The sequence below is a fragment of the Mastacembelus armatus genome, chromosome 17 (genome assembly GCF_900324485.2).
Source record: "Mastacembelus armatus chromosome 17, fMasArm1.2, whole genome shotgun sequence".
Lineage (NCBI taxonomy): Eukaryota > Metazoa > Chordata > Actinopteri > Synbranchiformes > Mastacembelidae > Mastacembelus > Mastacembelus armatus.
The window spans coordinates 6315375-6328342 of NC_046649.1; the positions used below are offsets into that span (position 1 = coordinate 6315375).

General features: G+C 37.0%; 1 protein-coding gene across 2 annotated transcripts in view; it reads right to left on the reverse strand.

Moving 5' to 3' along the window:
• Nucleotides 1-3778: 3778 nt before the first annotated feature.
• Nucleotides 3779-12968, reverse strand: part of slc6a9 (solute carrier family 6 member 9) — a 70615-nt gene continuing 61425 nt past the window's right edge. For both annotated transcript variants that reach the window (XM_026312714.1, XM_026312713.1), the window contains 5 exons: nucleotides 12665-12799; nucleotides 12468-12567; nucleotides 11056-11156; nucleotides 9974-10144; nucleotides 3779-9100 (listed from right to left, as the gene is read on the reverse strand). In XM_026312714.1, the coding sequence (XP_026168499.1) occupies nucleotides 8852-9100; nucleotides 9974-10144; nucleotides 11056-11156; nucleotides 12468-12567; nucleotides 12665-12799 (756 nt within the window). In that variant the 3' untranslated portion in view covers nucleotides 3779-8851. The remainder of the gene's footprint in view (nucleotides 9101-9973; nucleotides 10145-11055; nucleotides 11157-12467; nucleotides 12568-12664; nucleotides 12800-12968) is intronic.

Below are 12968 nucleotides of genomic sequence, written 5' to 3' on the forward strand. Positions count from 1 at the left end.
TAAGTGGGTACATATAATGGATGGATGGATAAATAATGTGTGTTTCTATGTCATTTACTGTTATAGTTTTGGGTTCAGTGGTTGGCAGAGTTTGTAGGTAGTATTTATTTTTATATTTTTTTCACACTTCAGGCGGCAACCCAATTTGTCTTATGTCTTATGACCCATGGGGATTTTACATACTCACAAATGTTCTAAGGCAGAGAAGTATATGGACAACTGTTGCTGCGTTTTTGGCTCCAGTCATTGGTTGGTTCCAGTCAGTAATATGGCTGGAGTAAGTTATTGCTGCAGCAGAATATAAAATGTTTGTAAAAAAAAGTTTCAGTGTGGAATTACAATTATGGGAAAAAAGGTGCCTTGCACGCTGTGTAGAATTTGTTGGGCATACCACAACAGCATTAATGCTATCCATGCACACCTGACAAGAAAACACGCAGGTGCTATGAATGATTTCCAAAAAAGGCAACACCACCCTAGGTGTTGTCCAATAATGTTTGTTGAATTTCGATAAGTAAAGAGAGCTCTATTAATATCTGTTGATCTTGGAGATACTAAATCATTAAAATCCAGTTGTTTGCCCAGCTGCCAAGATATTTGGAAGAGTGTTTTTTTGTTTGTTTTTTTTTTTGTTTTTTTTTTTTGGAGGAAACTTAATTGTTCATATGAATTGACTAGTAGATAAAAAAGGTCACAGAAAATGAGAGAAAATAATTATTATTGGCAGCTACTGCAGACAAAATTCAAGTAGCTTCAATCTGGTAGTCGTACTTGCACTGTTGCCCTCAAAAAAGATACTGTTTTTTATGCAATGTTCATGTAACCTCAGCCTACAAGTTTTCAGGTGAAGTCAACGTTTGTTTATATAGCCAATAGAGTAGCTCTATAGTTGGGAACTTTACACCGTGCCTGAGGGAAACAAGCAGCAGAACCTGTTAGCATTGCAATATCGACTATCCTGTATCTAACTAAATTCAATAGATTAAGTCAGAGTGAAATTAGCAGGAGAATGGTAGACAGCAGGGCAAGAAGTTATCAAGACTATGCCACTAGCTGAAAGCTCAAGCATACAGATGAGCATAAAAGTCTGAGGCTCAAGTGAGTCAGGCTGTCTGATGTCAGGAAGAGGGATTACGGAGGAAGGGGGGGGCACAGTACAGTACAAACAGGAACCCTTCAATAGGAGAGCAGGTAGTGGTGGTGTGTGTGTGTGTGTGTGTGTATGGTGGTGGTGGTGGTGGTGGTGGGTGAGGGGGTAATAAGACACATGTGAAATGACCACAGATCTATGAAGAAGCATACCTGTTTAAGATTTTGTGTGTCACTAGAATCACAGTTGTGCATGCATTGCTACCCTCTGAGAATATTTTGTACTTACTTTGCACAATGTTTGTGAAGATATAAAGATATTATAAGCTACTGAAAACAATGTGCATTTGGCTTCAGATTACTAGAGTTGTGCATACTGTACTGCTTTAGAAGCAGAGATTGTATTACATGTATACATAATACAATTTGGTATTGACAGATAGATATATTCATATTTATTTCATCCCTGTGTTCCAGACACTACAGCAGCAATAATTAACAACTTAGCACAATCTTCCCAGCTGATTTTTTAGGATGTTTTGTCCATACATTGGAATACCTCAAATATAAAACCCATTTATGTCATAGGTCATTTCCAACAATATTTGAAAGAAGACATTATAGAGGCAAGTGGGTTTATCCAGCTCCCAATCTCATTATACTGTGCCTGCTGCTCACCATCTAGAGATCAGTTTCTCTCACACAATGTAGAAATTTATATGTTATTACATAAAAAAAAAGTATAGTATGTAATTAACAAGTACCTTAGTATGTTCTGTAAAATCCAACTTACGCTATGCCATGAATAATGTGCCTTAGCATATCAGGGACAATATGTCTATGTGAATAAAAATGTTTTACTATAGTATGTCATAAAAGATGCATCTATCTTAGTATACTGTCATGAGAAATGTGCTATATTGTTTCATTGAAATTGTGCTTTAGTATAGTGTGTCATGGAAATGTGTTTTACTATATGTGATGAAACATACTTTTATTATGGAAAAATGTGCTTAGTATAGAGTGTGTTATCTAAAACTTACTTAGTATATATTATATCATAAAAAATGTCTTTTAGTATAGTATGTCATGAAAAACATGCATTTATTGTTCATGTCTTATTTTGTTGTTATACTTTACTTTGTTATAGTATACTTTTTTTCACCTTATGTGTTTCCCCATTTTACCCGTCCTGCCCAGGCTTCCCTTTGTCTTTGTTCTTAGGTATAATTTTCACTATTAAGGTATAATCCATCTATCATCTATACTCATTTATTCCCAACAAGGGTCACAGAGATCTGCTGGAGCCTATCCCAGCTCTCTCTGGGTGAAAGGCAAATCATAAGGCATAATCATCCTTATTTTTTATCAAAAGACATAATTTTCATGACATACTGTAAGGCATTGTTTTTCCCATATACAGTAAAGAGGAATCATTCTACCGCATGCTGTAGTCTGCTATTGCATAATTTTACCACTTAATATAGTAAGGCATTTAGCCAAAAGTTAGCCTGAACACCAATTATTCCTAAAAGGAAATACAATTTTCACTACAAGCCATACTGTTACTACATAATATATTAAGGCAGAAATTTACCAGGCAGAAATTTACTATTACACCAGGATGTAGATATCAATGCATAGTATGTTATGATATAAACTTCACCACATACTCTGTTAATTTTCATGACATATACTAAACCATAATTTCCACCCCATACTATACTAAGGCATAATTCTCATACCATTATAATACTAAGCTGTTATTTTCACCACATTATATAGCTAGGCATCATTTTGAAAGTACTGCACTAAAACATAAAATGTATAAACTTTTATACTAAGCCATAATTTTTATGTCATGCTATGCTGTGACATAATTTTCAGCACTAAGGTATTTTCCCCATATATTATTATAAGCGTTATTTTTAAGTCATGCTATTCCAAGGCACACTTTTCATGAAATATTACACTAAAGCATATTTTGATTTATAGCACGGAATATATTCATTTTCTTGACATATTATAGTCAATCATAACTTCATGTTACACTATACTGAAGCATAATTTCCCTCATATGCTATTTAAAGCTCTAATTTTCAACTTGTCATATACTAAGACATAATATTCATGTCAGATTAATTTTCCCCACATAACACAGTAAGGTGTAATTTATACCACAAACTACACCGAACTCGACTACTGACAGGTATAGTGAATAACATTGATTCCGTTACAATGACAATTGTCAGTGTGTGGGCTAAATTAGATAACAAGTGAACATTAAGTGCCCAAAGTTAATTTGTTGGAAGCTGCAAAAACGGCCAAGTGTGAGACTGACAAGGGCCAAACAGTGATGGTTAGATGACTGGGCCTAAACTGCAAGTCGTGATGGACGTTCCCGGTCTGCAGTGGTCAGTACTGACCAAAAGCTGTTTAAGGAAGGACAACCAGTAAACTGAGTCATTGTGGCCTAAGGCTCACTGATAATGTGTTGTTTTAAAAGATTTTTTTTTTTTTTTTTTTGTATTTAAATTGTTGAAAATAAGAAATACTGCATATTTGTCTCTACTAAGAGCGGCTAATAACAGTTGCAACTAAAAATATTTTTGTTTTAGGTACATGATATTAAGATGATGGAATCAAGGCACAAGACTGTTCATTAACAATTGACAACAGTGCAACACACTGATCTTTAAAATAGATTTTATTTACCATTTTGTAATTCAACAGTTTGCGATATACAGCTGACAGGACTAAGACATTTCAATGTATTTTGGCCCTAGAGGTTGAAGAACAAGAAGAGCTGATGCGGTTAGATAGACGGACAGATAGATATGAAGGTACCAGAAGAACTTAATTCTCTTTTCTCACTTGTGCTTTTCTTCTCTACGTCTCCTGTGAAATAATTTACATCAGCATAGACAAAAACATGGCATTTTGTCTGCCTTTCTTATAGCCAGATCACTGAAAAAGACATTAACTTTACATGCTTTTCATTTTCAAAATGGAAGGGTAAATTATTATTGAAATTACACATTTTTTTTGTTACTTATACATCAAACTAATAATTCCTTTAAAGTGCTGAAACTTGAGACTGTGAGCAATAGTAAGAAATTCAAGAGGTAATGTTCTGTAATTTACAGAGAACCACAGAAACAAGATAAAATCACAGTTTTGTTTTTAGTACAGTGGAGCAGTTGTGCTGTGAATATGTGTAAAAACATGGGCAGAACCTTCACATGGTTTATACTGTCTAACAATAGTGACTTTCTCTACAGACATCTCAGTAAGGTATTAGTATTTAAAGATGTGCATCATTTATTCACACCTATTTTTGCCTTGATGGAGGGCTAAATGGGTCAGATCTTATTGTTTTGGTAGCTAGACAATCAGAAATTTACAAATATATCAATTTAAAATAGTAACTGGATCCTTGTCTGATGCAGATCCTGTATTTTATATCACCACTGGCAATGCAACACAATTATCTGTACTGATATTCCTCTATGCATCAGAGCTTCACAAGAATGAAAATGTGACTTAGTGGTTCCTGTTGCAAATACAGTCATTCTGAATCATTGTGGTGTTTTGTTGTGCTCATCTGTAATATTTTATATAACAACTAGAGAGAAAATACCAAACTGCTTGGGTTAAGGGCCACAGAATATTAACGAGCAACAGCAATGTAAGACTGCTGACACTGCACTGTGTAAAATATAGCATTAAGTACATGTAATACTGGTTTTATTAAAAAGCATCTTCATGTAGCTGCAGCCACAGTCTACACCAGAATTCACAGTAAAAACTAACCATTCCTTTGTAGTTCAAGTTTTGATCCAAAGCTTTTTGTTTGGCAATGCTTTTAATATCAGCTGGTTTTATCTTAAGTTTCTAAGAATAAAACTTAAAAATAATAAAAAAAAAAAGTAGTGTAGTTGGACATGGATAAACAGAGGTTAAAATCTGATGATAAAATATGTAGCTATCTTCCTCTTCTTTTAGTACAAAAGGTTTTTTTGTTGAAAGATACTGTATATTATTAGCAGAATAGGACTTGGCTAGTTCTGATAGATTAGAGGTACACTGACATCAATACCGACACTATGCCTACTCTACAAGCAGGCTCAGCAGCACGAGCTAATCCACTACATACAGAGTTCACAACATATTATCTACATTACACTACAAGAGAAATGACAAATCAAAAAGCAAAATGAAATAACACCCACCCTCCCCACACCCACAAAAACACACTTACCCAGCCCAAAAATGAAAGCAATTATGAACACGCATAACACACAGTCCGATTATATAATTTTTACATTACTTTACAAAGAAAGGAAGAGACAGGGGCCAGAACAAGCAGAGAGGGTTGGGATATAGCAAGATAGCATGATGGCTAATCTTCACATACTACAGCATGAATGCACGAGACAGGCAATCACGAACAGGAAGCAGTCAATGCCACAAGCTGTTCCGGTATACACTATGAACAATAATTTAGATTCATCTTTTTCAGCAATTAAAAGCTCATTTAGAAAGGGAAACAATCCTTAGATTAAAATGTCTACTCAGAAGAAGCAGTACAATATATTTAAATTAGCAGATGGTAGTAATGTATGGTTTCATAGAGCACCTGGTTTTGGAGTAATTTAATAAAACCAACAGTATTACAAAATATACCATATGTTGTGTGAATACTTTAGGAATGAATCAGAGCTACAAGGTCAAAACCAACTGCTATATAGTAACCGTCAAAACCAACTGCTATATAGTAACCAACCTTCATCTGTGGGTGCAGCCTGTATAGTTTTCTATGATCTGAGAAGCTTCCAGTAGAAAAGCCTGAAGAATACCTGGGTAAGAATGTGTGCTTGTTTCAGAATTACCACTGTGATTATAAATAACTTCACTATATTTGTGGTTTTGTGTTTAACATCAATGACTCTAAATCTTTGTAGCTTCCTTCTTTAGTCCTCTCAGCCAGAGGAAGTGTTGTGTCTTTTTGTATGTAGTTCCCATTTAGACCTATGTGCCTTTACTACCCTGAGTGTCAGCATTACCCCATCTTGTGGATCCTTGGAGCAACTGCACTGTCACGTTAAAAACTACTATCCACTTTTAAAGACAGGGATAGTGGTAGGAAATGGTGCTGAATGAATGTGCAGATTTAGCTTAAAGTTCAATACTGCAAGAAACTAGACACGGCGTATTTAAATGAGTAAAACCAACAGTTTACCATTTTGGGATGTATGTTACTTGTCATTTCAATGAAAACATTGGTAGAAGTCATGGTTTAGCTTTTCTTACCATGAAACCACAAAGAGGGGAAAGAGCTATCTGTTCCGAGCACATTCCATAATTACAGCTCACCAAGTCACATGTAATACTGTGTGCGGCTTGTTTGGAACACGTTGCCAAGCAACAACCAAATTCATGAACCAAGAAGCAAAACATTAATTGGTGAGCTGTAGGTTTTGGACAGTGCTAGGCTAGCTGCTACTTCCAGTATTTATGCTAAGCTAAGCTAATCAGTTGCTAGCTCCAGGTGAATATTTAGCATCTTCTCAACTAAATCTCAGCACAAAATAAAATATGCATATTTTGCAAAATGTATACTCATTCAAATGCCCTGTATGCATCATAACGTTGTGTATATTTTGCGAATATGTTCCATGTTCATACTTGTACCTTCACCTTCTGGTTTGACAGCTCACAAACCATGAAAACACAAGAACAACGAAACAGAGCCCGACCTGATGCAATCCTAAAATCCTCCTCGCCTCTGAAGATAAAAGCGTCTCACTTCCTAAGCAGCTGTCCAACAGAGCATGTTAGAATATAAATACAAGGAACAAGTGGCACAGATATTCAGACAGCTGTCATGCATTTGTTCTGTTGTTATACCACCATAAACTTCTGCAATCACTCTACTATAATACTGTCCTGGATGCTTTCTAATCAGTAACTTTTGGGATACCCAACTCCGCATGTTAAAAAGACACCTCTCTCTCCTGTCAGCCCTGTCCAACAACACAACAAAGTCTCAGATGAGGAATGGTAAACATGGTTAATTATGATTCTGTAGTTTTTCTGTACAAAAAAAAACAAAAAAAAAACATATGCTGTCTTTATAATTATTTACTAAGTTACTTTACAATAATGAGAGGTAAAAAGGAGAATTCTATTGAGAGAACAATACTATACAGCTACATTTAAAACTACATAATCCATTTTATATATTTATTCTGTATTCTTCTGGAAACAAGCTGCGTTCAGTCTCTCGCTCAGTCACAGCACAGCTTGATGCAGAACGCTAAAACAAGTGTCTAAATATTTTAAAGGTTCCACTGACCGTAAGAAACTGACACCAGATCAGTCTCTGAGATATATATGTTACCAAAAACATGTGCAGGTAGATGTTTTTGTAACAGAATGTTTTTGGTAACATGCCTGAATGTGGCAGATTGCTATAACCCACGGGAGACAGAGACTACAACACACCTCCGATCCTTTCACTACCTCCTCCATCTCCTCAAGCCTTCACTGACCACATCCTACGATGCATTTCCCTCAAAAAAGAATGCCTGGAAGACTTACGAAGAGATGGCATATTATATTGAGAGTTGCATCCACCTGTTTTGTGTGTTTGCGTAGATGTTTCTTGACAGTGAGGTGGTTTCAGTCCCTACAGTGTTAACAGGCGACCTAAGTCGAGACAAGGTTTCCACAGGTGAGGAACAACAACAAACCAAAAGGTTTAACTTTGTTTGGACCCTGAGAAATGGGCACTGGGATCTCTTCTGTCAAAAAATGGAAACAGATATGCTTTGTGTGTGTGCACGTGTGTGTGTGAGTGTGTGTGTGAATGCAGAGGCAGAGAGTTACAGTACGGTTAAAGGTCACTCATATTTCTCTGCTGAATTTTCAAGCAGCTTTAGTGGAAAAATGTTAGAAATGGAGGAAATTTCCACAGAAATTCAGGCCTAAGTGATTGTGTTCTATGGATTTTTTTAAGAAGCAGCAGCATAACAACAACAGGCTTAGTCTTGAGCTGAGATCAACTATGGTTGAGGTCACTGTGTGCTGTAAAATGCACAGTAGTGTGAGTGTGAATGAGTGTGGATGCCTCTTTCTCTGGCCACAGATTGAGCCTATTTCCATTTTTCAGCATCATCAAACAGTAAATGGCTAGTACAGGCACAGTTCACCCTCCTCCTCTATATCACAGCACCAGCTGTCAAATCACTGCTGCTAGAAAGTCACCAATCCTCAAACAGACCCAGCCAACAGAAAAAAGAACAGTGTGTGTCTCAAAACAAACACATGCAGCTTCACAATCTACTGTACCTCTAACTGCATATGAAGATGACATAAACAAGTTTTGCAAAAAAAAAAAAAAAAAATGAAAGGAAAAAATAAACTGCATTATTAAATTATATGGAACAAATTACCAAACACACACACACCCTAGCATACACACAAATCTTTTGGATGATGATCCAATTTTTTTCTTCCTTTCGTTTCTTTTTTTTTCCATTTATCAAGAGACAACACACAGATAGACAGAAGAGGTTAGGATAGATATAATAAGCCCTTACAATATGTAAAGGTCTCCAGTGAATGGGATCTCCCCCACAGATGACTGTGGGAAAGTGGGGTGAGGATGGAGGAGAAGGGAGGAAAAAGGAGAAAGACACTGAGGAGATCGTGGGGTGCGGGGGCCATTTCCAGTAGTGCTGACAGAGCAGGGTATCCTCTATGCACTGGGGTTTGGGTTGTTGTGTGTGTTGGTGGAGCCGTTGCTTCCCTGGATGGTCAGGCTGATCTCATCCTTCCTCTCTTTCTCCTTCTCCTCTTCCTTCAACTCCTCCTTCAATTCCTCTTTTTCCTTGAGGGGACGAGCCTCCACGGTGTCTTCAGAGGCCATAGGTGCATAGCGGCCTGTCCGGTGCTCTTGCAGGGCGGGGCCCCATTTTGGATGTGATCGGCATGCGTTCTTCAACCGCTGAGATACACAGAGACAGAGAGTCCAGAAGGATGTATCAGAGGACCACAGTCATCAAATCAACTGAGGCGCTACATCAGAAGCATAATGTAAAATATACCAGCTTTATACCAGCTATTAATGTAAGGTAACCTGTCTAAAATGCTAGTTAAAGAAAATTAAAAATAAAATGTCACAAAATGTCAATGTTACATTTCATCTGAAATCTGTTTCCAGAGCTACACCAGCTAACACCTAACACACACTCATCACGCATTATGGCAACTGTCCCTTAACTGACCTTTTAATGGGTTTCATTTTCTCTTTAAATTACAGCTTAAAGTTTTCACCTTCTCCATTAACAGTTAAAACATGGTTACCCTGACTGCTTATTCACCAGTGCACACACTTTGGTCTGGTGCTTCACCTTCAACTGACATCACAACTGCCTTCAGTGCTTACTCTTAAACTGATTACAGCTCTTAGTCTTCACACTTTAGTTCAAACACTGGCAATTCACTCTATGTTCAAATTAGGTTTGAAATTATACGGCATGCTTTAGAAATTTTCAGACTTTAGACAAAGCAATGTTGGGCTGTGATGAACATTATTCATGTCTATGTTGTATTTAAGAACAGATAATTGCAAAACTTTCTCTTCATGTGTTAAATGATACAAAAATTCATAATTGGTCAGTAATTGTTTACATACTTTGAATGAGACCTTAAATACACAGATGTGTTCCTTTCTGTATTCAGTCAGTTTAGTGTTTCACAGGTGGAGTCCAGTCAGTTTCTGGACACATTTCTAGACTAATTAAAGCAAACAGGACATAATTGAACACAGTTTGCAAGAACTGTGGAGGAGAAAGAGCTGCAGAGGAGGAGGCTGTACCTCTCTGAAGGTGGCACCCGGGGACCTTGATATCTTGTAAAGGGCATAGATGGGTATGCAGATCACTGAAGACAAAGCCATGGCGAAGCCAATTGCCAGAGACCAGCCAGGATACACATAGTCATTGTAGGTGATGGGCTTGTATTGGATCACTGTAAAGATCAGGATGAACTACACAGATGGAGGAGAAACAGGGAATGAGTAGAGGCTGATATTTGGAATAGGTCTAAGGATAAACTACAGAGACTATTCTAAAATTGTCCTTCAAAACATGTAACTCATGTAGTGTATTTTAAAGTTAGAGTTTAATGGGAGGTGCTTAAGTAAAAATATCATAAAAACTATTTTAAACAATTAGAAAACATAATGTGATCATCTGCAGTTAAGACTGTGAACATAAATGAATAAATAAAGAAAAAAGATTAGGAATCGATTAAGAATTAAGAATCAATAAATTGATGGTCATAATTAATGCAAACAAATGGCAGCTGTTACGAAAAGTAAAAACTTCCCATACAATTTCACAGGAAAGCTTATACAGGTGAAATAGCTGCAGACAGCAGCATATACCATTTCTTTTTATTTAAAGTTGCAAATAATCCTGACTGTACCCAACAGCCGTGAGTTTAGTCACAGTTTTAGCAGACACCCTGAAGAGCATGGCATTAGTCTGTGTAATGAAATGAAAGACAGAACAATAGTGCCTGAAATCTGACCAGTAATCCACAACAATGAATTTCTTGGTTGGCACAGCAGCTTAGTGGACTAATACGCTGGCTTGGGAAATACCATTGACAGCAGTTGCATGTGTCCATTTCCTAGTCAGAAAGATTTGTTTTTAGAGGTTTATACTGGCCACGGTGCCAATAGCAGCCAAACAGATTAGAGTTGATGGCAGCCCTGAAATAGGCCAGGTCCCTAACAATGTGTCAGCAACTCAGGAAAGTTGAGAAACTTGCACTCAGTGCCCCTTAAATCACTCATTGTAGGTGTGTATCCTGCACCAACAAGAAATCTTAAAAGACTGTGACAACAGTACGATTTGCCACTGTGTTTGTATGTCTACGTGTGTGTTCACCTACAGAGATAATGACAGGGGAGATGAATCTCCAGCAGACTTTGAAGAAGAGAGGAGGAGGAAAGCCCAGCATCATCTCAACATCTTTGAAGTAGTTCCTGTGACCTACCAGAAGAAGAGCAAGTTATACATAATATCTGAGGTGATCATTAAAGTTGGATTACCTGAGATTGCTTTATCTGAAAGCAGATTGAAACACAAACTCTGCACTGATGGCTGTCTGAGTGAAATCCACAGGGAGATATCTGGCTACCACTTTAATAACATCCTCAGGCATTTTCTTCTTATATTTTTCTGATCTTGGTCATATCAGTGCAGATATCACGCTGAGTTTGTGGCAAATGTGCTGAAATGAATTTGCTCGTCACTGTAATCTGGACTGAAACAGATCCGTTTAACAAAAATCTCTCATTGTCTGCTCTCTTACACTCGCAAGCTTGACCATGTGATGCCTATTGTCTTCAATCTTCATTGACTTCATATTCTTTTAGGATTGATTTTAAGATTTTTAAATACCTTAATGAGCTTTTGAAATGGCATAGACCTTCTAGAACCATACAACCTTCTTGGTTGTTTGTCTGTCATTTTTTCATATTGTCATATGTCTTTATATCAATGTCTTATCTATGTGCAGCATTTTGATTAACATGGTGTTGTTAAAAAAAGTGCTATATAAATTAACTTTGTTTTAATTTTTGATTTAGGTGTACTGATGTAATAGGTGGGAAAGGGAAAGTTCAGCACATCTTGAAAAGATCCAAAGGCAGCACTGTGTGCTTGCCTACCCTTCCACTGGTGGAGAAAAATCAGCATCTCCGCCTCTGGTATAATGAAATTTGGTATAATGAATAATGAAACACTCCATTTCACACAACAACACACTGTGCTATGTACAGACTGTAAAAATACATCTACACTTGAGACAATATAATCTCAATATAATCAAAATAATCTGTCCATCCATCCATCCAATTATCCAGCCACCCATCTATTTATTTTTGTGACTGTTTAATTTTGGTGTAGAATAGTGAAGGAAACTCCAATTAAAAAGTGTAGGAACCATGTATTCTCAAAGTGTTAAAGAATGTCTTGCTGGTTCAGACAGACTGACATTTACTGTTGATGTTCTGGTGACAGACTGTTTCTGCTTTCAGACCCTATTAGAGCTCTGCTGAAACTATCTCTCTTTGCAATCTGTCTGGCTTGGCTACTTATCTATAAAGATAAGAAAAGTAAATCACCAATCCAGAAAAAAAGCCCAAATTGTATACGACATTGTCTGCATTTTTTTGTAACAATATTGCGTCGACTATATTGTTGTTTATATTTAAGACACTGCAAAATGTCATATATGAGAAAAATTCACAGGATAAAAACATTTGAGCCACAGCTATACTAAATCTTTTCCCCCCTTACCATAAATATACATGATGCAGATACACATGATGCAGGAAATGATGACCAGAGAGAAACTAGCAGCATAGTTGTCCATCAGTAACAGCCAATAGATTCCTGCCTGAAAACACAGAAAACCAAAAGGAGTCAAAGCCATGGAAGAAAACAAACTGTTTGCAAAGAAGGTAATTGTGTTCTTGCATGTGTTTGGGACTTACCTGTGTTGTTAGAGGCACTCCCAATAGGAAACCAGCAATGGCCACTGTTAGTGTTACTATAGTCTTGTGCCTGATGATCCAGTCTGTTCCAATCTCATCAACAACGGCTGTCACCAGAGTCTCCAGCAGACAGAACTACAACGGAACAAAATGGATTATGGTAAACTAAATGAGAGATGAAAGCAGATAGCTGTTGCTCACATTTTTTTCTTATGTGATGAGAACAGGGAACCCACAGTCCTACATTAATCCTGACAGATGATTTGAGCCTTTTTCCATGCTATCATTTAACTATTCATTGCTG